The 27753-nt window shown below is 32.5% G+C and overlaps 1 protein-coding gene across 1 annotated transcript in view; it reads right to left on the minus strand.

Annotated features, from left to right (window-relative positions):
* Window positions 1-488: 488 nt before the first annotated feature.
* LOC127720626 (uncharacterized) overlaps window positions 489-27753 on the minus strand; it is a 39146-nt gene continuing 11881 nt past the window's right edge. The window contains exons 2-10 of the mRNA XM_052227313.1: window positions 27662-27740; window positions 22498-22859; window positions 20048-20156; window positions 15056-15199; window positions 12105-12266; window positions 8124-8209; window positions 6785-6905; window positions 4740-4889; window positions 489-673 (exon numbers count right to left, since the gene is read on the minus strand). Of these exons, the coding sequence (XP_052083273.1) occupies window positions 566-673; window positions 4740-4889; window positions 6785-6905; window positions 8124-8209; window positions 12105-12266; window positions 15056-15199; window positions 20048-20156; window positions 22498-22844 (1227 nt within the window). The 5' untranslated portion in view covers window positions 22845-22859; window positions 27662-27740 and the 3' untranslated portion in view covers window positions 489-565. The remainder of the gene's footprint in view (window positions 674-4739; window positions 4890-6784; window positions 6906-8123; window positions 8210-12104; window positions 12267-15055; window positions 15200-20047; window positions 20157-22497; window positions 22860-27661; window positions 27741-27753) is intronic.

Here is a 27753-nt window from a genome sequence, read left to right on the forward strand (position 1 = left end):
TAACCTGTTCGTCATTTTTGTCAGTCAGATTTGCTCTAACTGCTTGAGATTTTAAGATATAATTCAAAAGACAATAAGTCATTTTACCCCTATGTTCTACTTTTAGCCTTGGTGGTCATGTTTGTTGACCGACAGGAATGAAAAACACAACCTCTATTATAGTATATTAAATTTCATAAGGATCATTCATCCCAAGTTTTATTGAAATTTTGCTCAGTATTTTCAGAGAAGATCTTTGAAAAAGTTAACGAAGGCGAACGTGAAGTGATTGCAATTAGACAACTATCCACAAGAGACAATATGATGTGGATGTAAACAACCATAGGTCACCGTACAGCCTTCAACAATGAGCAAGACAAAATGTAAAAACAATACCAAAGAGAAAACCAACTGCCTGATTTCTGTAAAAACAATAAATGAAAAACAAATATGACAGACAGCAAACCATTGACAACCACTGAATTAATGCTCCTGACATCAATAACTAATTATAATTTATTAACTTTTAATTAGAAAACTATAAATTTCTAAATAGTATGGTAATTTTAAAACAAAATCCATATTCTCAAATGTTCAATACTTTCTTCCTATGCATGTCTTTCAATACACCCTCTGTAACTTCTTTACCTTTCTTTAAAATCTTCTTATGAAGGAGAGATAAAAACAGCTTCACCTGCAAAATATGAAACAATTCAATTTAATATGATTTGAATTACATTTCATCCTAAATTTTAACAAATTGAAATCAATATATGAAATTTTACTTTTATAAAACTTTGCCAAAATGAAATTTGCCTCTCTGGCCCGAGAACACAGTTATTTCGTAGTGCATTTCTTTTAGACAATAAATTCAAATTAAAAAAATCGCACCTGCTCTATCTCAAAAAGATTTTTACAGTGTAGTGTACTACTATTGATACAAATAATATCAAAATTATAGAAACTTCTACCAGCTCTAACTTAAAATATTGACAATTCTGTGTTAAGGGGGGCTAAAATTCAGTTTGACAGCTTCAGACATTCTAATTTTGACCTTTTTTAACTGGACCAAATCACTACTTAACATAATGATTCAGCACCCAAATTTTTTTAACATGTAATTTCATCCCCTTACTTAATATTTCATGCATAAAATATCAAGAAATAAATTGGGAAAGTGTATCAAAAAAAAATGCAAGTTATACACTGTTCACACTAGGGACTATATTCGTAGACAACGAAAAACCAAAGGACGATAACTGTGTCCTTGGACCTAATAGGATAGAAAGACTTGACCAATTTTAATAAAACTTTGCATGACCTAAGCTTAGGAAATTATAAGATAGTTGGCCAAGTTTCATGGCCATAGAATCTATATTATAGAAACTAGGGCCATTTTAATATTGAAATTTGGATGTTTATTTTTGACGTTTAAATCAAATATTTTCAACTGTCAAGATTTTGGCCTAAAAAAGTTAAATATTGCAAAAATTTGCTTTTTAAATACTCTTGAATATAATGTAATAAGTATTAAAAGCAACGGAACACTCAGTTGATTTATCAGATCTATTACAGCTATTCAAATGTCAAATTTATATGAGCCTGTGCCTGAAAATAGAGATTTTCGAATTAAGGGAAGCCTTACATAAACATGCATTTTTTTCAACCAAGTTGAAGTTTTTGAAGTTTTTTTACCATACATTATTCTTCCATATATATTAAATGTACTTTAAATGTAAAGAAAAGTTACAAAAAGCATACCACATGAGTATAAAATGGTCTTGGGCCATGTCAGACTGAGAATTATTTAGAGTCGATTTAGGCCGTAGCCCATATTTACATATTAAAATGCACACAGAGGCTATAAGAAATGGAAATTTGTTACTTTTTGCTCATTTCTATGCTGAGATGTCATGATACAAGAAGTCTAATTGCAAAAGGACTCTTGAATTCAACTTTTTTTTGCAGACAGTATGGTCTGATGACCAGTTTTTCACTTTTCAATGGAAAACTTGCATGTAGTTTTAGTCTCAATTGGCATATATTTGAACCACTTACTATCCTAAAGAAGAAAATTATGGTAGCATATGAAATGAATAGGGTGTACTGATCATTCTAAAGTGTTTTTTTTTACAGATTTAATGAAATATTTGTGATGGACTACAGATTTTATGTACAAAGCTCTTCACATTTCACATACATCAAACAAGCCGTTTAACCAGGGACATAAATACAAATATTCTGCACATTTTTTCTGTGATAATCTAATTTTCTTTAGATTCAGAGTTCACAAATAGTTAATTAAATTTGATTTAAGCATAGAAACACAAATATCAGGAACATAAAAAGCAGTCAGATAGAAAGTCAGCATGGCTCTTAGGCATAAAATGAAAACTGCTTTAAAATGCTTATTTGAGCCGTATAATGGCAAAATGGGACATTTTAACAGAATTTCTGTCAAACAAAGATGTAAATCCTTTACTTTTATTGAGTTTGACAAATTGAAACCAGCAAACCATTCAGGAAAGTTGCCAAAGTACAGAATCTACATTTACGGAATTCATCTCTTAGGCCCAAGAACACAGTTATTTCGTAGTGCATTTCTTTTAGACAATAAATTCAAATTAAAAAAATCGCACCTGCTCTATCTCAAAAAGATTTTTACAGTGTAGTGTACTACTATTGATACAAATAATATCAAAATTGTAGAAACTTCTACCAGCTCTAACTCAAAATATTGACAATTCTGTGTTAAGGGGGGCTAAAATTCAGTTTGACAGCTTCAGACATTCTAATTTTGACCTTTTTTAACTGGACCAAATCACTACTTAACATAAAGATTCAGCACCCAAATTTTTTTAACATGTAATTTCATCCCCTTACTTAATATTTCATGCATAAAATATCAAGAAATAAATTGGGAAAGTGTATCAAAAAAAAATGCAAGTTATACACTGTTCACACTAGGGACTATATTCGTAGACAACGAAAACCAAAGGACGATAACTGTGTCCTTGGACCCTCTGTGACAGTGATGATTTTGCTTATATATCAAAAAATAAATACAGAAATGGTGCTACTTGAAGCCAATTTAAATTATATATTTAAAATTAAATAAAAGAAGAATGTGTTCATGGGACACAGATGCCCCTGCTTAAAATTATATACGAGACAAATTCAGCGATTTTCCATTTATAAATGGACAATTCTCCAGAACGATGTGCGTGACATTCCACCCAAATTGGAACTTGATCTGTGTTTGATAATAATTAGCATTCTGTGTAAGTTTCATAACATTTGGTAGAGGCAAACTAAAGTTAGTGCAGAAAAGGCAAATTTAGCCAATTTTCCATTTATAAAGGGACATAACTCGAGCAGTGAAAGTGACACCACCCAAATTCGAACTTAATATGTGTTTGGATGAGGCAAACTAAAGTTAGAGAAAAGAAACTTTTTTTGGGATGTACTGACAGACGTACAGACAAGGGTAAAACTTAATGCCCCCTCTGCTGCAGCAGGGGCATAAAAAAAACTGAATCACAAGGTCAAACTAAAAAATGCAGAAATCAACTAAAGACCAAAAAGATTCATCTCTGTAACTTGAAAGTCAGCATGTACTACTGTTGATTCATTTATTTTCGTGGGTACCAATTTTTGTGGATTGAGGAAAAATTGCATTTTCATGGATATCTGATTTTGTTGTTTAGCGAAAGGCTGCATACAAACCTTTGTACTCATTGGTGGATCCAGGGGGGATTCTTGGGGAAGAACCCCTCCTTTCTGAACACGCTTGATCCGTACTAGAATCCACAGTATGCATAAGATTTATCGTGAATCTTGACAACCACTGGTAATGAGAGAATAATGAACGTAATTCAATACCTTCTGAAGTGTAGTTAACTGTTACTCATGAAAAAATCTGCTGAAGAATTCACTAGTTTATAACCAATGGGATACATGAATAAACTGTTGACACAGAGATATGTCTCTCCTGTATGTAATTTGATAGTAAAATGCAAATGTTGAAATAAAAACAGCAATACTTTGACATGCACAATATCCAAAGTCAATGAACCATGACTGAAAGTACTGGGACAAATAATTTCCCTGGAAAAATGATATACCAATGCTAATATAACTGCATACCAAATATCAATGATGTATCATAAATGGTTCCCCTTTAACTGACCTAATCACAAACTTTAACATGTAAACTATGCAAAAGTCTTAAAGTCAATAGACCAAGACTTAAGGGCGTGACCAAATAGTCTCCATGGAAATGAGATCTGTAGATGCTTATACAACTGCATACAAAATATCTGCAGATGCTTATACAACTGTATACTAAATATCACTGATTTATCACAAGTAGTTCCTATCAAACTAACTTAAATATTGTTAACACCGCCAACTACGACAATGCCTGTAAGCAATACCTATGACTCGCCTTTTGCGACTTTTTGTTCAGGTGAGACAAAAAATATGAAATTTGGATAAAGGGAATACCCTACATACTTCTATTTCAGGAGAAACAGCATAACTTGTTTACAGTTTGTCGTCATAGCAAGGGTTCTACCAAAAAGGGTTAATCATGCCTAATGCCTAATGGTTTACTTTTATAAATTTTGACTTGGATGGAGAGTTGTCTCATTGGCACTCATACCACATCTTCTTATATCTACTAACTTTCTTACACAATCATACTTCGAAAGTCCATATCATTTTCCTTGATTTTCTACTTTGTTATTTTCTTTCCTTACCTGATCAGGTGGTAATAATGTATTAAAATAAGCAGGTAATTTCTTCCTATTGATGTTCCCTCCCTTGATGATTTCCTCTAACACGGCAAGGTAATTATTTCTGTTCATGATCTGACTAGATATGGCCAGAGTCTCCACTTCATTAAATGCCTGTAACCATGGAAATATATATGTTGTAGTTACACATGGATATAATATGAAATTAAAGGAAAATCAACAAAATAATCATTCTATACACAAAATATAGTTGTCCACACTTTGATTACAAGGATCTCAAAACATTCCATTTAACTTTCTGTTTTAATGACTTTTTGGGATCCACAGGTTTTGTTATAATTATAATGATCCATACCTTCAAACAATTAGAGGCTGGAATTTTATTGGTTGATAAAAATTTATCAGAACAGAAAGTAGGACAGTGTTTTGTCAGATCCTTGTATTAAAGCTTGGACACAGGATCTACATTTAATCAGATTGGTAATAATTAAAAAATTAATTAAGGATGTTCAATTACCTCGTTTATGACTTTTTGTCAGATATTCAGAATCCTCTGTTTTTATCCATGTGGTGCCATTTTTTTCATAATTTTATTATATAAACATGTAGTTTAAAAACCCATTTTCAAAAATCTTATAAAATCCTTCATATTTTTCCATAGTTTTTGAAAGAAACTAAGTACAAATGTTAAATGTATGAAAAATCTAAAGAGAATAATTTCCCACCAAATTTACAATGGCTTATAGCGCAGCTGGATATGACCGCAGAGGTCCAACCTTGAACAGTTGGGGCAAAAATGGACACAATATTCGCGCTTGATACAGGTCTGAATTTGTATTGTAATTAAATATTTGACACATAATAGGTTTCTGACACAGAATAACTGCAGTCAAAGAACTTAGAATTTTTTATATGATTTGAATTATATTAAATTTTTTGCTTTTGTGCAATACAATACACTTTGCTGTTGCGAATTGACTCCCCTAAAAAAAAAACAAAAAAAAATTTATTCCCCATTTTTTTGTGCAATACACTATGCTGTTGCGAATTGACCCCCCCAATAAATTTTTGTTTTACCCCCCCCCCCCCCCCCTTTTTTTTTTTTTAAATATTTGAAGAAATTTCTGAAATCTGAAATGAGAAAAAATTGTCAACCCCTCACAATTTCTTTTTAACCCCCCCCCCCCCCCACTTTTTCCAAAAAAAAAATTCTTTCCTTCAAGGTATGGTCATAATCTCAATTCAAATTTCCAATGGAGTTTGCAACCATAATTACCCATTTAAATACATCAAAAAAGTCTTAAAATAGAAAATGACATACATAATCATGGCTAAAATTAATATTCCTTAATCAGCATTTTTAAATATTAACTTCTGAAAATAAATTGACAGCTAATCACCTCAAGGCAATACAACATTTCTTTATACATAATTTAAAAGCAGTGTAAGGGAGGTAATCCAAACATAACATTGTACTTTTTTTGAATTGTCCATTAACCAGGAAACCCTTGTTTTTCCCCCTTTTTTGCCCCTAATTCCTAAACGGTTTGAGCCATAAGCCCCCAAAGCCAATCCTAACCATCCCTTTGTGGTATTGAAACTTGTTGGGTAATTTTAGAGAGATCCATACACTGTTCCACAAGTTATTGTCTGGAAACTAGAAAAATGCTTATTTGGGCCCCTTTTTGGCCCCCTTATTCCTATACTGTTAGGACTATAACCCCCAAAATCAATCCCAACCTTCCTATTGTGGTTATAAACCTTGTGTTTAAATTTCATAGATTTCTATTTACATTTACTAAAGTTATTGTCCAGAAACCAAATGTCTTTGGACGACGCTGAATACAATGACGATGACGTGATACCAATAAATTTTGCGGTCGTATAAAAACAAGTCCACAGAACTTGCATTTTTTCTGCTTTTATAGTTCTGTTTTATATATCAATTTATAGCAGTTTTTCAAAATGCTTGTTATTTTGAAACAGAGTAGCCAACAACCTTAAATAAATGAATTCATTCTTCAAATCATATTTCTCATGAAGTTTACCTGATGGTACCATCCAGTCGGAATAATCAACATTTCTCCAGCAGAAACTGTTACCTCTAGGTACTGGGCTTTATCAAAATTTGGGTATTTGGTTGAATCTGGCTGATAAGCATCAATAGGGCTGAAAAATAGAAAACAGCGCATTTTAGCTAAGGATAATATAACTGCAAAAGCAACCAAATCTTGTTCAGAAGCATAATTCAGCTTTATATACTGTGAATTCATTTATTTTCATGCATACCAATTTTGATTATTAGGCAGTAAGATCAAATGAAAAATGTACAAATTGCTGCATGGTTATAAATAAAACTCTTTTAAGTGTAAGACAAGAAATTTTATAAATGTTTTGAAAAAAAAACTTTAAACCAAGATATAACTCAGTAAGTTTTTTTTAAAACCATGTATCTATAATCTACATTTTTAAGGTGAATGACTAATTACAAACATGACAAAGTGCAACAAATAAATTATTCTAAAAAGTACTAAATGCAAAAAATGTGTCAACTCTGCAACTAACAAATTCTACTCTTATACTTTTACTTAAAAACACAAATGGAAAACTAATATACAAATTAAAACAAATAAAATTCTATTACTAGTAAAAAAATACCAGCTCTTAAATAGTGATTGATACCAAACAACAACAATATCTTGAGAGTGTGTGTTAGAGGTGTAATGATACACTACAAATATTTTACTACATTTTGGGATATTTCAGGAAGAGGGTGGTAAAGGGTTATTTTCATGCAACGTGTTTTGCCATTTTTATTTCACGTGCAGCCATGAAAAAGGTTCGTTATTTACCATGTTTCGTGATATGGGTAAAGATCAACGTGTAAGAAATTTTTAATTGTTCGTTCTTCGTGAAATGGCTATTTTGTTTCGCGTTCTTCCGTGCAGATACCACCCCTTTACGCCCCTCTCAGGAAGGATTTTATCGTCACATACATCAGTATATATATTTGAATTGTGAAGACATTTTATCAATGTTTGCAATTAATTAAGATGTTTGAATCAATTGTATTCTTTGAAATTGAGATAAAAAAAAAAAGAAACTGATTTTCTGTTCTTTGTATTATCTTAAATATTTTTCAAAATCAATATGAAAATCGCTTAGGAGTTTGAATATCCCTTAGGTTACCTCTCGCCCTTCTTTTAGTCAAACATTGTTTAAAATGAACTTGCTCTTCTTCGTTCCAAAAATCAACCATGGGGAAAACAACAGTATTTTTTTAGCATTTCAAAGAAATATTACCCCTAGTGAATCGTTACCCCTCTAACATGTCTACTGAGTCTTGACTCTTGAGTAAATATATCACAACAACATGTGTATTTATACCTATCATATCTGACACAATCCAGAGGAAAGTGACATTTCCTGTTTGGATATATATATAATAACTCATCCTGTCCTGGTGGAAAAAGCTTGTAAACAAAAATGTAAAAATAGATTGTTCTAGATGTGGCAACAGTTTATACATAAAGCTATTCAGTGATCAAAACTGGTGATGATGATGATGATGATGATGATGATGATGGATGGCTGCTTAAAATTTAGCAACAAATTAATATAGAAAATAAAAGGATATGGAGTAAATGAACATGGGACAAAATTGCACACAATACATAGAAGACATAGAAAATTATCAATGAACAGGGCTTTTATTCCCGTTCTTCATCTTGACAGTCGATGTAGGGTCTTCAATGAATCATTCATACCCTACAACAAGGTCAAGATATGCATATTCAGGATGAGAATATGTTGATGTAATATTAATATGAACCCTGCTTTGTACAAGATCGACAACCTGAGCTGGATTTTTAATGTGCTAGTTCACCAGGGAGACATTTCACCTTACCAGGACAAATTATTCTGACTCAGTGCTGACCAGTCTTTGCTCTTACTCTTTAATGCCGTGTGATTGGCAGAGAAGCAGCAAATACCAATTTTAAAGTCTTTGGTTTGAACCGGCCAGGGTTCGAGTTCTCTACCTCGGTACTTGAGGCGATCACGCTACCACGAACCCATCAAGGGTATAATAAAAAATGGTATATAAATAATAAATAGTCCTGTCATGCCTGTATTGAAAGGAAAATAGTTGTAAATAAGAATATGAGAATGATCATGTGTATGGAATACATACCTGCATAAATTTGATAAAAGTGATATTTCAAATTAAGCTTTGATACATGTCAGAGTAATGTGATTCATCAAGCTAACAATGTGAAGAATTGCACTTGATTTTGGTTTAGATTTTTTGGGGAGTGAGCATAATTAAACTTCTAATAATGATAGAGATCAATAATAATGCCGTAATAATCTAAACATATCACCCGTTGTTGTGAACATCAATTCATTCAATAATAAAAGACTTATTGTTTTATTTTTTTTTAATGTATTAAAATTCTGTGCAAAGTTACTTTAATTATTGCATTTGTAATGACTTCCTGCACTGTTATAAACATGCCATTGCTGTAAGAAATCTACACAGCAGTATATAGCTGAAAATTTTTACAAGTAACCCAGAATGTCTTAACATCAGGATACCTAAATTGCACCTATTTTGACAGATTTTTCATCTAGTAAGTAAATTTATGATCCAGACAAACGTTTCTATTCTGTGTTTATTTTGTAGATGTATCCTTATTCACTATATAGTCCCAACAATTTAAGTTTGAATCCATATTGAATCATAGAAAAATGGGTTTGAACCGACCTCCAAACGACCCATGACTCTGTAATGAAGAGCACCTATATTGCATCCATGCTTAAATTCACATCCGTAAAAAACAAATAACTGATGTTTTGTTTTATTTCTTCAAATATTTAGAACAATTTGACAATAGTCCATGATTTCTATTCAATTTTTTCAGAAATGGAAGCCTGTTACAAATTTTAATTGCTTATTTTTAAAAGTTGACTTTTTGTGGAAGTCGCATGGCGATGTTTCCGTAGATTTTACTTTTTGGAGTAAATACTCCATCTGTTGATATATACTGTGAAGGTTTTGTAGAAAATAAAAGGATATGGAGTAAATGTACATGGGACAAAATCGCACACAATACATAGAAAAAATTAAAAATTATCAATGAACAGCTAGGGCTTTTATATTGTGTTTATTTAAATATATTTAGCTATCTTGAAACAGAATTTGAGAAAGACATTGAAAGACGTGCATAGTGTCAAATAATAAAAATACCAATGGTTAATTCTTTAAGAAAACTTGTAAGACCTCCGCTGCTACTTTTGCTAATATGGGTAATCAGTGCAATTTGGGAACTGTGACATTGAAGGCAATCTGATTGAATTACAGACCTTGTGTCCAAACTTTGCTTACAAGGATCTGAAAATGGTCCTTTCTACCTTTTTGTTTTAAAGATCTATCAGTCCTCTGTCGTATGGATACAGTCTTTAAAAAATTTGAAGGTAGAAATTTCATTTGGGCTGATGTAATAATTATCAGAACAGAAAATAGAATAGAATTCTTTCAGAACCTTGTATACAAAGTGTGGTCACAGGATATGTAATTAAATCAAAATGATTTTAATTTCTTTTATATCAGTAGCAATTTAAGTCTCAGTAAATGAAAGTATTCTGTAATTCTTAATTAGGTCTTTCCACTTTTCTGTGGAAAGACCTATTGTATTTGTTCTGATTATTATTATTATTATTTATATCTTCCGCCAAATTTTGTTCTTGCGATAAATGTTTGTTTCGCAATATGTCGCTTAGATATTTCTCATATTGTATCGTATAGTTTATGCGCTTTTAAATTTCACCCTGCTAAGCCGAACCATTTTCTTTGTAAGAGTTATCTCCCTATTCACTGTTTATCATCTGTGTGCATCTCCTTCGTAACAAAAAAAAGATATCGACAAAATTCTTTTTACAAATTGTTCTTTACATCCTCAGGAATTTTTGGCTAATTTGGATCGAAGCGATTCGATGAAATTTTATAGGAGTTATCTACCTTTACAAAATAAATTTGTAGGTATGTGGTTTCAACTCATCAACCGTTAACCGTATAACCCTGGAATGTTTTTATTTGAGGCCCCTAGGTCCTAACGTAGAAATTGAGGTCAAGGTCAAAGGTCAAGGTCAAGTTCTCAACTGTGACTTTTGCTTGTTTTTGCATTTTCTCCGACACTTTGAAAGATACATATTAAAGAACAAGTGCAAAATGTTTGCTTTATTGTAATGAAGATATGATACATTTGGTCTGATACAATTTAATGGCATCTTATAGGAGTTAGTGCCCCTGAAATGTCTTAATATAAGATTATTTGATTATAACTTCAACTAAGTTCATTATAAAGCCATATGACCTTGTACAAAAGGTTAGGTGACATATGACCTTGAAAAATGACAACCGGAAGTGACCTTGAGAAAACCGGAAGTAGCCATTTTTGCACTTTTTCATATACAAGTACTCAGAATCCATATATTTTGTAATTTAAATACATTTACTTATCACTTAAGACCGGAAGTGGTCAATTATATCCGGGTTTACAGGCAAAAGTATATAGAAACTATATATTTTTGGAATCAGTGTGAAAGAAGCTATCAAATGAGACCGGAAGTAACATCCACTTAACCGGAAGTAGCACATTATCTCCTTTAGTTCACTTTAAAGCAGATCAAAACCATTTATTTATCGCATCAGTCTGAGGAAACTAGCTTCTTTTCAAAATTTCTTTGATGTGGAAAGACCTTCATTTGTTCACTGAACAATTGGTTTTTAATTATTTACTGAAGTTTTACTTATACCTGTGTTTTTGCTGTTTAGATTACCACTACTATAAAGATGGTGCTTTTTCTAATGTTAAAGTTAAGAATGGCCCATCGGCAGGGTAGGTAGGCTCAAATAAATTGGGAATGTGTCCATGGCGACACAGATGATGCCCCTGCTTGCATATAACGTTATAAAGGGACATAAATCAAGAACAGTAAAAGTGATGCTACCCAAATTTGAACTTGATCTGAATTTTTGTGGTACTACTCATTGTGTATAATTTTCATAACATTTGGTTGATGCAAACTTTATAAGTTAGAGAACGGAAACGAAAAATTCAGATTTTTTTTCCATTTGTAAAGGGGCATAACTCTAGAAAGGTAAGGTAAAAGTGACCCCACCCAAATTCAAACATGATCTGTGTTTTCTGGTAATAGACATTACGTATAAGTTTCATAACATTTGGGAACCAAATGTCGGGATGTACAGACACGCAAGGGTAAAACTCAATGCCCCCTCCGCTACGGCGGGGGCATAAAAATTATTTTGATGGAAAATTAATAAAAGTAAATGTACATGTATCTTACCATCCATGATTTGTGTCCATACAATACAGCATTTGTAGCAGTCCAGTTGTAAGGGTCCATATGTAAACTGGACCTAGAAAATTGTGAACCCCATAACATCAAACAGTCCCAAGGTCTAACTTCATCTGGGAATAGATTAAAGAAATTTTCCTCTGCATAAACCTGTAATTATCAAAAAAGTTAAAGTTGGTGTTTTTATTGAGTTGTTGTCTCATTGGCATTAATCACATATCTCTTATATCAGAGTTATCACAGTTAATTTTAGCAAGAGATTTCCTTTATACCTTTTCCATGAATAGAAAAAATAATGTGAATATAACAGGGGTTCAAATTAGCGGTGGTCCGAGGTCCGCAACCTTCCGTTTTTTGCAATCGGACTCTTGTTTAGGTTACAAGCTACGCCCGACAGACCTTCGGTTTGAAAGAAAATAAAAATTAACTTTGCCGACCCTTTTAAACAAAAATTTCCAAACAATCTCAAAATTTATTTTCATCATTATTATTCATGACAGCGATGTTCATTTTGTTCAACTGTTAGCTTTATACCGAAAATTGCCAACTAGTAATTTGTAAATCCGAGTAAAATCGTATCTGACTGACAAAACAACATTGAAAAACATTGGATGCCATAAACCGGAAATGAAGAAAATAATATAGCCCCTGAGATATAAAATCTACAAAGAGGGAAATCAGGAGATATGTAAAGCCTGCAGCCAGAAAGAGGAAACTGTTGAACATTTGTTGATTGAATGTAAAGCTTGGGATAACATCAGAAGGCCAGTCATTAATGATATAGAGAGTCTACTGACAAACCACAGTAATATAGAATGGGAGTCCCTAAGTGAAGGGTTTAAAATACAGATATTGATGGACGTAACCATGGTACAACGACAACTTCGACTAAACAGTGAAGAAGTCTCAAAGATAGAACACCAAGAAAGACGTCTTATATTCCTTATACACAGTGCCAGATGTAAACTCTTACTACAACCATAGCTGAATGGAAGATATCCTGGTCATGGTCTATGGGAGGGTGGGGTCTGGGATGTAGGGCAGTCAACTCCAAATAGGTCGAACACATAGTATAACATCATAAATGTCAAATGCTCATGAGAGTATTATGCCCATGCGTGCAAAGAACATAATATGCATATTAATACGTAATATGGGTGTGCCGGTGCCAATACAGACGCGAGACGATATCTTTTACCTTTTAAAGTCATTTTATTCTTTATTGTGCTAATAAAGATAAGGTGAATATTTAAATTTTATTAGATTTTATGATGTGTAACGACAAGCTCAATGCACGGAGTACAAGTGATTTAAGTAGATTTTACGATGTGAATACAAAGACAATAAGCTCAATGAGCCGATTTTTTAGATTCTTAGGCCATTGTGAAAGGACTACCCGTATACTGGACGTTAATAAGACCAATATGAAAGGCGAACTATCTTAGATTTTAGATTTTAGAGTGCGAACCTGACTGATGTAATTATTTTACAACGTTTTCTTTTTACGTATGAACTATTTTACCACGTAAACATATATAATCCCCCTGTAAATATGTCCAGTAACTAGCCTATGAATTTTAAATGCAACTAAGAGTACATACAAGTTATGCGAGCAACTACAAAAGTGAACTTGTATATATTGGTGGAGGATAGTATTATTCAAAATATAGTGTACATATATTTCTTTATTCATGGTGGTGGGTTTTGTTCTACATGCCGAACAGATAGTGTAGCGGTGTGGTTGTCCTACAAAGGATGTGAAGATTTGGAAAGAAAAAAAGATATGATTCCGGAGCGGATAAGGGTAATAACGGGTTTGCCAATCAAATACAATGAAAATATAATAATTCCAGGCTGTTGACAAAATACATCTATGATGATAAAATATAAACACTAGAATTGAAAACCAAAAGATATATTGAAAAGAAAGAAAAAGTAGGAAATATTTTTTTACAGAAACTCAAAATTACTTAGTTCATAAATTTTCATCTCAAAATCCAAAAAAAATGTGACAGTAATTTTCTTTTTTCATTAATAAATATTGATATTACATGTAGATTTTTGTATAGTGTAAACGTATTACTACAATTCCAAGAGGTAATGTCTTCTCAATTTTAAAGGACCAGTACAAATCTGGAAGTTTCTTATCTTATTTTCACAGAGGAACTTATGCATTATAATAGTGCAACTAGATATGATACACTTATACCAGAGACATATATACACATGTATATACGTCTCTGCTTTAACAGCTTTGAATTTGAACTGTTTAATAAAATGGTATAAGTAGTAATAAATTACCAATAGTTGAGACAACACACCCACCCATGGTGTGACACCCTCCTCAATAACAAAAAAAAAAAGATTTATATCTGAATTATAATATACAAGACACTTACAATTGTTATTAAATATTTTATACAACAGTGACTTTGACAATGAAACAAGTTGACCTAACACCAACAGCACATTAATTTTGTTACTTGTATCTTACTATGTTAGGAAATATTTCAAGTAAAAGTAGGACCTGGAATTTAGGTTGTGGACCTTTCAGTTTGGAGTGTCAAAGGTCCTGGACCTTCCAGTACCAAATGTTAATTTGAACCCCTGTATAAATTTTCTTGAATGTGCCAAACTCATATAAATACATAAAAAATCAATGCAAAAATTGGAAATTGTCGATTGGGGATGCAAGTTTTTGTCTTGATATCAAATAATGATTGATTGCCAAGGATTATAAACCATTCACTTTCTTCTTCATTTTTCTCCACAAGTATTTCTTTTTATAATTCTTTCACTTTGATGAAAAAACATTAAAAAGAAATGATTTTAATCAAAAAGGACCTTCACCATGACATGGTGTACTGCAAGTCTGACTATAGTTATACATTTTTTCTACATGCACTGTTAAAGTGAAAGTGTTACTGTACAATACATACATTAGGACCAATATCCTTCTTAAGTTCAGGTCTGGTGACTATAAATAATTCATCTTCAAGATAGGTCCAACCATTTGGTCCAGAAGTGTCCAGCTCACTAATAAAAGTGTCCATGTTGACTGCTACTGCTGCAGGTTTGCTATTCTGAAGTGAAAACCAATGAATCATTCAAATCGTTGCATTTCTTTTCGGCTGTTTTAACATGAATTATGTGTAGAAACAAAGCTTGCATGAACTTAACTTCGATAAACTTTGACTCCTCAGAAGAAGCACTTTAAAAGAACTACTGAAAACAATCAACTCGAAAATGGTGGCAAACTATGTCATATATAGATATAAGAAGATGTGGTATGAGCGCCAATGAGACAACTCTCCATCCAAATCAAAATTTATAAAAGTAAACCATTATAGGTCAGAGTACGGTCTTCAACATGGAGCCTTGGCTCACACTGAACAGCAAGCTATAAAGGGCCCCAAAAATTACTAGTGTAAAACCATTCAAACGGGAAAACCAACGGTCTAATCTATATAAAAATTCGTAAGGGTTCCGCGGAACCCAGTGTCTAGCCTACTTTTGCTGTTAATCGCAGGCTCAACAAAAATGAGGAAAAAAATAAATAAAAATATTCCTCTCTATACTATCTTTTGATTGTTAGTAGCTTCTGTCCAAGTTTGGTAAAAATCCAGGATAGTTTATGAATCTAATAAATGTTTTAAAAACTTAAACTGCAGACTGTTTGTAATGTTAACTGGAAGAAAAACAAAGTCCATTTATAAGTAAAATACAGAAAAAATCAAACAAAATTTTAACAAAATTTCCTTCTAAATACTAGCTTTTAATCATAAACAAGCTTCTGTCCAAGTTTGGTACAAATCCAGGATAGTTTAAGAAAGTTGTTAAAATTTTAAAAACTTTAACCACTGAGTGAATGTAATGTTAACTGGCAGAAAAACTAAGTCCATTTATAAGTAAAATCTGGGAACAGTATATCTAACGGGAAATGAATCTGATAGGCTTTTCTGTATAAAATGGATAAAATCTCGGACTCCACGAGACTTCGCAAGATTTATGGATTTTGCTGGCGTCTGACTTAAAAACAGTATAGGAACTGCTCAATAAATTAACCACATAATTCTAATCGTAAATAAATACAAGTTTTATCATAAAGTAGATACATTTTGTCATATAAAATTACCAAAATAAGTGTGATTTATTTGATGTGAAGTGTTTTATAGTGTTTTTGAAAATGGGAAGGCAATCGGCGCCATTTTTTTATTACCCTGTTTGCATTCTGTACCATTCTGTGATAAAATGAATGCGGTTATAACAAATTTGAAGTGACAGAATACAAGTTTGATACACTGGCATCACTGTTAAACTAGTTTGAATGACATTTTATTGATATTATCAGAAATTATTAGGATAATAGCGAGTACGTTATTAAAACAGGTCCGTTTCCGTATCGTATCTTTGTTACCTATGACCCGACGATAAAATCGGCTAAAATTAGGTAGTGTCAAGTCCCGTCAATATATATGTTCCTGGTAAAATACGGAAAAAATGGATTTTTTTTTTTACAAAATTTACTTCTGGATACTATCTTATGATCATAAACAAGCTTCTTTCCATGTTTGGTAGAAATCCAGGATAGTTTAAGAACGTTATTAAAATTTCAAAAACTTTAACCACAGAGTGAATGTAATGTTTCTTGGCAGAAAAACTAAGTCCATTTATAAGTAAAATACGGAAAAAATGGATTTTTTTTTTTACAATTTACTTCTGGATACTATCTTATGATCATAAACAAGCTTCTTTCCAAGTTTGGTAGAAATCCAGGATAGTTTAAGAAAGTTATTAAAATTTCAAAAACTTTAACCACAGAGTGAATGTAATGTTTCTTGGCAGAAAAACTAAGTCCATTTATAAGTAAAATACGGAAAAAAATGGAATTTTTTTTTTACAAAATTTACTTTTGAATATTATCTTATGATCATAAACAAGCTTCTGTCAAAGTTTGGTAGAAATCCAGGATAGTTTAAGAAAGTTATTAAAATTTCAAAAACTTTAACCACAGAGTGAATATTTGTGGACGCCGCCGACGACGACGACGCCGACGGAATGTAGGATCGCTATGTCTCGCTTTTTCGACAAAAGTCGAAGGCTCGACAAAAATGAGAAATGAGAAACACTTATGAACCACATCAACAAACATAGACTCTTTAAAGATAAGACAATAAGATATATATATCTCTTATATCTTTTTACCTTTTTCACATAATAATGATATTATGATAACTTATTTATAAATGGTTGGATTACCAGTATGTATGAGAATACGGTATGGTTTTTTCTCATTGTTGAAGTCTATGCGGTTGCCTATAATTGCTTATTTACATCGACTCCTTTTGAACTTTAGAGGATAGATGTCTGATTGGCAATCATACCACATCGACTTTTTCTATATAATAAGAAACCCAGATGATAATACCAACATAGAAAAGAACTTCTTGAAAGCATCAATGAATGTGAAAGAAAGTTGTTTAATGTACATGTACATTGTAAACTGGCAGATTAAACATATACTCAGGAGGAGAGCTGTGCTTTAAAAGTCCTAGTTCACATGGTACCAGTAACATTCGATTAAACCACCCTACAGGGACTAGTTAATTTTTGTACTCAAAACCGACCATGTGCAGTCGTTCATTAGTTTTTCTGCTTAATATCACGCTCTTAACAGAGAAGCAGCAGAAAACGAATTTTCACATTTTTGATTAACACTACATGGAATTGAACCAATAGCTTTTCACAATCCAGGGAAGCTTACTACCGCGAGAAAACAAGGGCAGTTCTTTCTTCCAGGATTCTTCAACACAACATAGTTTAGTATTGATACTCTATTGCTCTTCATTTGGTAATATCTCAAGCTTTGTCATTTGGAGAATTTACTGCTGGCAGAAATCTTTGAAAGTGTATGCTAAATTCTTTCAGCACTTTCAATTTTAGACTCGGGTCATAAAATCTTGACATACATGAAAATTAATGTATGAACACATGTATTTTGTTGATCCTATATTGACCATAATATTGATTTTAATGGCCCTGAGTCTTAAATTTTGAAAGTGCTGAAAAAAGACGTTTTCAAGCAGTTACAAAAAAAATTTCCTGAATTCTGGTGGCAAAAAGGGGGGTGCGGACCAAGGGTCCCAAAACTGTCATATTTGTCAGACATGACATAAACTGAAAGCTATTTGTCCTAAACAAAAAACAGGGATTTAGGACAAATTTTATTTTTTTACAGAAATAATTTCAGTCATTTCATTGAGATCGGGTTTCTAAATAGCCATTTTACACTTGTTTTTGTTTTATAATCCCTTTCCTGTAATAAAACTGCCACTCCAGTATAGTTTGATAATCCTGAGGGCCTTAATTCCTTATAACTATATTAATGCCTCTGGGAAATATTGGCTAATGATCGCTAATCACTTTTTACCTGTGTTTTTAATTCACATGTCACCTTGCATTGATCACAAGCTCAGAACTAATATCATAAAGAAATTTAAATTCCATGACAACTGTTTTCGTTATTTAATTACATTTCAGCAAAGACAATCATCAATTCTGATTTAAAAATTAAAACTTAATTTAATTTACGTAGAAAAAGTAATTTTTCACTAGTAGCACATGTGCTTTATTATGTTTATATACTATGTAATACGCATGCGTGAAATTGTCTTCAGCAGATAAGATACTTAATTGAAAAATGCTAAATGATTTCATGCCAAATTAAACGAGTGCAACCAATATCTGTTATATTCATACACTTTTAAAGGTAATAAAATTCAAAAGACTGTGATTTCCTGTCAATTTATTTTGATAAACAAAACGAATCTTGGATATGGATCCGGAATTACTCGTACTTTAAGTATTGTCGCAACACTTCCGGTTTTAATTTTGTCTTCAAAATCGAAAGAAACGTTAGCATAGTCTGAGAAATATACCATTTTCAGTCATTAAAATCATTTCAATTTTAAACTGTTGCCTTCCCTAAACTGTTCTTGACATTTTTAGAAAAATAGTAAGAAAATTCACGAAATAAATACGATGAAACAGTCAATACAAGTTTGTTGATGCTTTGAATCTAGTGTTATATCAACAATTTGAAAAAAGGACACCAACTTTTAAGTCATCTTAAAATGACCAAAACTGTGTGAAAAAAATTTCCAGATCCTTGGTGTGGACACTGTACCAGTGCAGATTTTACAAGCCATTATGGTACTCTATAATCCACACCCCTGCCGGCAATGTTTATTTTGGAGAAAAAGACTGCGGACTATACAAGCCTCAATAAGGTAGATGCAAGGGTTCTGGTTTTTTGTGTTGTTTGGTTGACGTCTTGTGGATGTATATATATATATATAGGCCGAGAACACAGTTATTTCATAGTGCATTTCTTTTAGACAATAAATTAAAATTTAAAAAATCGCACCTGCTCTATCTCAAAAAGATTTCTACAGTGTAGTGTACTACTTTTGGGACAAATAATATCAAATTTATAGAAGTCTACCAGCTCTAACTCAAAATCTGGAAAATTCTATGTTAAGGGGGTCTATAATTCAGTTTGACAGCTCCAGACATACTAATTTTTGACCTTTTTAAACTGGACCAAATCACTACTTTACATAAAAATTCAGCACCCAAATATTTTTAACAGGTAATTTCATCCGCATACTTAATATTTCATTCAAGGAAATGAATTTGGAAAGTGTTTTAAAAAAATATGCAAGTTATACACTGTCCACACTAGGGACTATATTTGTAGACAATTTTGCAATGAAAATCAAAGGACGATAACTGTGTCCTCAGACCATGTACCCAATATATTTTGTTCACCATTTATCAATAATCAATCAATCTTTTTATTTGTATCCAAGGAGAAACAACTCATGCAAAATTGAAGCATGCAGAGAGAGAGAAAAAACAATCCTACTCACCACAACAGCTTTCACCATTACTTTTTCATCTGCATAATTTTGTAAAAAGAAAGGTTTTGTCCAGTTTATAGCTGGCCATTTATCAACAACATCAGTTATTATAACAGGCCTACAAAACAAAAATTCATAATTTATAAAAAAAATTATCATTCAAACTGTTTCTTCAAAGTCATGGCTAATGAGCTGTTTTCTTCAATATTCATTGTGTCTTTTAGTCTTTAATGAATATTTGTCTCATTGGCTATATAAAACCATATAAACCTGATTAGAAGAGTGTGCACACTGAAATGTCTTGCTTGCATTTTCTGCGGATCATAATGGAATTTATGTTAAAAGTCTTTTACGGGTAATCACACAAATTGTTAAATACAAATCATTTCAAATTTGTCACATTTCATGTAATGTGCATGTACCGTACAATATGAGTATTTGGACCATATATATGGGTATACTTGTTCGGTTATTAACGGGCGGGACAATATCAGTATTTAAACCATATAGTTATTTTTTAAATAAATTTTAACTTCTTTCACAGGAATACAGGGCTCATTCTATGAACCCAGTCTATACAAGTTACTAATTGAAACCCTAATTATCATTGACACATTGTCTGAACCTTAGTATATCTGTTGTCTTGCTTTAGGGCTATTCCATTAAAATGTATGTGGGAGGGTAGGAAGGGAAGTTTAATTATTGAATGTGGGTCATGGGTTTTTTTCAGTATGCGTCTATTACCATTATGCAAAATTATCTAAAAAACGGTTCTTAAATTGGTTGTAGGGATATTTTTAAAGTCCCTTCCTACATGTCCTACCCTCCCACACACATTTTAATGGAATAGCCCTTAGCTAGAGTAAATTCAAAGCTTCTTAACGCTGTCGACAATTTGGTTCGTGCATTTGGGCATGTGTCTTTTTCCTGACGTTTAGATAAGGTTTTTTTTTATTTTATTTCTTCTGATTTCCACTTATTCTCACTTTACTAATGTGTTCATGTTCTTATTTATATATTTTATTTTCGACATAGGAATAGAGGGGCAACACGTTTAAACTACTCTAGCTGTTAAATTGTACAATTGAAATAGGAGCATACACTTATTAAATCAATCATGACCATGCAAAAATGCTTTTACTATGTGATGTCCAGAAGCGCCTTTTTGTTTACACTCTCTCTTGTAATAAATGTTGTTAATGTAAGATGTGTTTTTATGAGCTAGTTCCCAAACTACAAAAACTAAAGTTAAAAGACGAGGCTCATATTGTCACATTATCAAATGATTATATAAGTCAAATTTCAGTTTTAAAGCTTCTTAATTTATGACACCTTGAAGGGTGCAATTGACAGTAAAGGTAACTGATCAACGTTTATCATATTAATTACCCAGACCATATGTGTATGGTCAGACAATATGAGTATATACGCATATGGTCACAACAATATGCATGTGGTCCAAATACTCATATGGTCCAAATACTCATAAGGTCCTGAACATGCACACAACAATCACAAGTTCATCTTCAATAGCCAACTTTAACCATGTTACAAAAGGCATGAACTTCAAAATTTTAACCCATTGTCACAATTGCAGGACCATGATCGTGAAAAAGTCCTAAAACATAATTTTGTGAAAATCTATATGAAAATTTTTCTTAGCCTTAAGTTATCAAGGACTGTAAAATGTCAATGGTTGAAAAAAAATGTTGTTAAATTATGTACAATTTGTACAGTTAAGTATCTTCAAATATAAACCATGTAATAATTTAATACACAACGCGTGCCACATGTGGAGCAGGATCTGCTTGCCCTTCCAGAGCACCTGAGATCACCCCCAGTTTTTGTAAGGGTTCGTGTTGCTTAGTCTTTAGTTTTCTATGTTGTGTCATCTGTACTATTATTTGTCTGTTTGTATTTTTATTTTTGGCCATGGCGTTGTCAGTTTGTTTTCGATCTATGAGTTTGACTGTCCCTCTGGTATCTTTTGTCCCTCTTTTAATAGAAAAACAAAGATTATGGGGTATCTATCTATGGTGCAAAATCAGTACATGCACAACAAAAAAACACACAAAAAGCAAAGTCAATACCCGGTAATGCATAAATGAACAACAAACAATAAATTTGTGGTCCCATCAAAATTCTATCATTTACCATCATAGATATCAAATATAAGGCTAACTCTTAAAAAATTCTTTTTTGGGTGTTGCCTACCCATGCCTTGTAGTGTTGGGATTTTTCTTTTTTTTTTGCCAACAACATACATGACATACTTAGTAAGTTCAATGTTTAAGACAAGAAAATTTTCGTTAGAGCAGGAAAAATTCTTTAAAATATTTATTTTAAACGATATGTGTCATAAATTTTTTAGTCACGCAACATCAAACAATTTAAATCGCTGCTACATATGTACACGTAAATCAAAACAGTAAATGTTGTAGTCACATAAAAAATCCTACCATTTGCCATCATATATATCCCAGAATTCATCTAAGGAAAGGCGTGACCTCTTTTCTACGGTCCACTGATCTAAAGGTTGGTTATAAAATTCCATATTTTCTTCCCTTGTTTTTTCAGCTTTAAGGTAATCATATATATAAGGTACTGTTGTCAAATTAATTGTTTCATCGGACGAAGAAAGTAAATAATCTGATGTATTGGCAGCGCTGAATGATACAGCTGTAACCAAGGCAACTGAAATGATGAGCACCAGAAGAAGCCGGAGTGGTGTGACTAATTCCTCGGACTCCATCTGTTTAGCTAGTCTTTCTGCTTGGAGCAGCTCCTTAGATATGTGTCTTTTCATTTTCTATTCTTCATTCTGTGAATAAAAGAATTTTCTTTATTCTGTGAATAAGAGAATTATTATTTATTATAATTAGCTTTTAGAATAGACTAAATTTGGTTGTTTCAGCAAAATAAAAAGTTCTGAAATAAAATTAAAAACTTTCTTGTTCATTCTTTAAAGTGAAAATGTAGCTTCATAAAAAAATAAATGGAGAATGTGTCCATGGGACACGGATGTACCCCTGCATTATAAAGGGACATAACCTGAGAACGGTAAAAGTGACACCACCCAAATTCGGACTTGATCTGAGTTTTGTGGTAATAAGCATTGTGTATAAGTTTCATAACATTTGGTTGAGGCAAACTGAAAGTTAGAGAATGGCAACTAATTTTGGGACATTCATACGGATGGACGTATGGATAGAAAAGGGTAACACTTAATTCCCCTCCTCCACCACAGCAGGGGCAAAACAATTTAATGATCTTTTTATTGTAATTTCCTTCTTTTCTGCTTTTTCGTCATATTACTAAATGCAATTTATCGCTTGATTTTTACTTGCCATGAGCACCACTCATTTGCTGTTAGTGGAGCAGCAAAACTGCTTAGGGAACACCTGGGTTCTTCCTGGGTTTTTGGTGAGTATAAAAATAAGGAGATGTGGTATTACTGCAAATGACACAAATATCCACCAGAGACTACAGGACGAGGATGTAAAAAATTATAGGTAATAATAACTGCCTTTAACAATGTGCATAACTTATACCATATATACGGGTAGTAAGCTATAAAAGTCTCTTGCATGACAAACGGTGAAACAATTCAAAAGAGAAAAAAACAGTTAGATTTACTGGGGATTCATTATTATTAGTTGGATACCGATTTTCGTGGGTTTCGTGGTTACAGGTGAACCACAAATTCAAATGTTTTTACAAATTTTAAATTTTCTATAGGCTTTGTATGCAGAGAATGGCAAAACCACGAAAACAAATATCCAAGAAAATGCAAGTTTTCCTCAATCCACGAAAATTGATACCCACAAAAAATAAATGAATCCTCAGTATACTAAAAACAATCAAAGAAAAACAAATATTGCACACAGCAACCAAAGACAATCACTGAATTACAGGCTCCTGACTATTGGACAGTTACATAAAAAATTTGGCAGGGTTAAACATGACTCACAGTACTCAACCCTTGATACCACTACCAGTACTGCTGGTGGACTATCAATCCATAAGAATAGCATTTAGCCCATGGATATTACTCAATGCTTCTCCATTGAAGTCACTCACTGGGTTTTAAATGTATACATTTCTTAAATTTTCCTTTGATAAATTAAGAAATTAATATGAAACTAAGGTTCTAATAGCCTCTGGCAAAATTGACTTTACAAGGCATGGGTTAAGGCAACATTGAACAAGCATTTTTTTAAGGATGGCCTGAAACACTTAAACAATAGGAAATATAGATTTAAACAATAAGAGTTAAATTGATCAATACTTTTACTGAACTAATAAGGATGTTCGCTCCTCTGTCTCAAAACAACAAGCTTTTTAAAAGACTAATAATAAATTGATAGTATATAAATAAAGGGACTTAAAAAGCAGAAAAAATGAAAGGTACATGTCCTTGTTTTTCGAGATTTTATCAATTGAAAATTTGGCGGGAAATGATTCTATATTATTCTATATAATTTTATACAATTTACATTGGCAACTTTTTTCTTTCAAAAACTATGCAAAAATTACAAGAATTTTATACATGTTATAAGATTTTCAAAAATGGCTTTTAAAACTATATGTAATATGAAATTATGAAAAGAAAAGTAGGGGTAAGTGGACAAAAATTTTATTGGTACTACATCAATATAACTCTATAGGGTTATTACAGAAAATATCATACATGTGTTATTACAGATACTTTTATGAGTTGTCTACTCCTTATTTCTTAAATTTTCTAAATCTGTAGTAACATATGTTTGTTATTTGTTAAATAAATCAAACATATTTCAATTTTTAGTGGGCACTGGGGAAATCTTGAAACTTTGTGCAGAAACTAAATACATAGCCTTGATAACTAATTTTCCACTTAAATTAATACATTTTTCATCAACCATGGTAAATCAATGAGGCAAGGCTTTTAAGGGACAAACTAAGCTGTAATAACAAGGCTTAGTTATTAAAGGCATATAACTTATTGTATGAGACACTTGGGAATTCCTGGGAAGCTTGCGCAGAACCTCATTACATGCTATGATCATTATTTCTTACAATAAATTAAAATACATTGTGATTAAACATGATATATGTCTTAGCAAAGGCTTTGAAGTGATGTAGAGAAGCTGTAATAACACCCTTTAGTTATTTCAGGCATATTTTTTTCTGTAATAACATAGGTGTACTATGCTTGATTGGCATATTATGAACTGTTATATCTTTCTAAAGTTTATTATACATAAAGACAATGACAATATCAATAGAACTTGAATACATTTTAACAAAACAAATGATGTATATTTGACCTTTGAAACATGTAACATACATATGTTTTTTGATTTTTTAGTCAACAATAACATATGTATGTTATTTTTCTCTAATAACTCTATAGAGTTATATCCCTGACTGTACATGGATAAAACAAGAAGATTCCAAATATCTGGCATAAAAACTACATGTAGAGTAGCGAACATCTAAAACACAAACACAGATTTTTTTTTTGAAGTACGATTGACAACCTACAGGAATTAAATAAAAAAATTGTGACTGGTTCCACAGAACCCTGTGTCTCGCCTGCTGCTATCAACATGATAAACATAAGTCGTGATCTACATGTAAAATATGGAAAAATGAAGAAAAAAACAAATTCTAAATTTTCGCTCTTATAATCTTGTTTTGTTGATCATGAAAATAAAACTTCTGTGCAAGATAAGAAAACTAGAGGCTCTCAAGAGCCTGTGTCGCTCACCTGATTCTACTTTGGTTTTGGAAATCATGTAAAAATAGATTTAAATCATAACAGATACCCTAATAATGAGTGAGGCCAAATTTGGTTTAATATTGGTCCTGTAATTTAATAAAAAATCCTGGTGGCCATCTTGAACAGTAAATCGGCAACAAAGTAGCAACACTTAATCAGCACCTCATAAGAAACATTTATGCCATGTTTTAATTGGTTTCATTCCATTCAGTGCACCTCTAGAAGAAGCATTTGTATGTATTTCCCATCATCATGGATGAAGGATCAGCTTCAAAGTAACAAAACTTAGTCAGCACCTCATAAGGAACATTCATGCCATGTTTGGTTTCAATCCATTCAGTATGTGGTTCTCTAAAAGAAGACATTTGTATGTATTGTCCATAGGGTCCTTTGTTAAACATTGTCCCCATCTGGCAGCCATCATGGATGAAGGATCAGCTTCAAAGTAACAACACTTGGTCAGCACCTCAAAAGGAACATGCATGCCATGTTTGGTTTCATTCCATTCAATGGTTCTCTAAAAGAAAACATTTGTACGTATTTCTCATAGGGTCCTATGTTAAACTAAGTCCTCCGCTGGCGGCCATCTTAGATTATGGATCGGCTTCATAGTAACAATACTTGGTCAGCACCTCATAAGGAACATTCATGCCATGTTTGGTTTCATTGCATTCAGGGGTTCTCTAAAAGAAGACATTTGTATGTATTTCCCATAGGGTCCTATGTTAAACTAAGTTCCCCACTGGCTGCCATCTTGGATGATGGATCAGCTTCAAAGTAACAACACTTGGTCAGCACCTCATAAGGAACATTCATGCCATGTTTGGTTTCATTGCATTCAGTGGTTCTCTAAAAGAAGACATTTGTATGTATTTCCCATAGGGTCCTATGTTAAACTAAGTCCCTCTCTGGCGGCCATCTTGGATTATGGATCGGCTTCAAAGTAACAACACTTAGTCAGGACCTCATAAGGAACATTCATGCCATGTTATGTTTCATTCCATTCAGTGGTTCTCTAAAAGAAGACATTTGTATGTATTTCCCATAGGGTCCCATGTTAAACTAAGTCCCCTGCTGGCGGCCATCTTGGATTATGGATCGGCTTCAAAGTAACAACACTCGGTCAGCACCTCATAAGAAACATTCATACCATGTTTGATTTCATTCCATTTAGTGGTTCTCTAATAGAAGACATTTGTATGCATTTCCCATAGGGTCCTATGTCAAACTAAGTCCCTCTCTGGCGGCCATCTTGGATTATGGATCGGCTTCAAAGTAACAACACTTAGTCAGGACCTCATAAGGAACATTCATGCCATGTTTGGTTTCATTCCATTCAGTGGTTCTCTAAAAGAAGACATTTGTATGTATTTCCCATAGGGTCCCATGTTAAACTAAGTCCCCTGCTGGCGGCCATCTTGGATTATGGATCAGCTACAAAGTAACAACACTTGGTCAGCACCTCATAAGGAACATTCATGCCATGTTTGGTTTCATTCCATTCAGTGGTTCTCTAGAAGAAGTTCAAAATGTAAAAAGTTAACGCCGACGACGGACGACGCCGGACGCCAAGTGATGAGAAAAGCTCACTTGGTCCTTCGGGCCAGGTGAGCTAAAAATCATTGTTGTCTAAAAAAAATTTTAGTCTTAGACTGTATCAAAATATTATTAACTGCAAAAAGAAATAAGTCCATTTATAAGTGAAATACAAAAGATGTCTTTAGGTTATCTGTCATGTATGTTGGCCTCTCAATGTCTTTCGGTAATCATGTGTTGGGTTGCTGTTTCATTGATAATTTTCAATAAACCACACATCTTCTTTAATTTATATAGAAGAAAAAAGAAATAAAATCACTTACAGTTTAGTCTTGTTTTCTGTATCATCTGATTTACTGCAAATTCGTACACTGTACATTACACCTTTCCAGATAATATAGCCTGAAAAATAACA

The sequence above is a fragment of the Mytilus californianus genome, unplaced genomic scaffold, assembly GCF_021869535.1.
Source record: "Mytilus californianus isolate M0D057914Y unplaced genomic scaffold, xbMytCali1.0.p SCAF_11, whole genome shotgun sequence".
Lineage (NCBI taxonomy): Eukaryota > Metazoa > Mollusca > Bivalvia > Mytilida > Mytilidae > Mytilus > Mytilus californianus.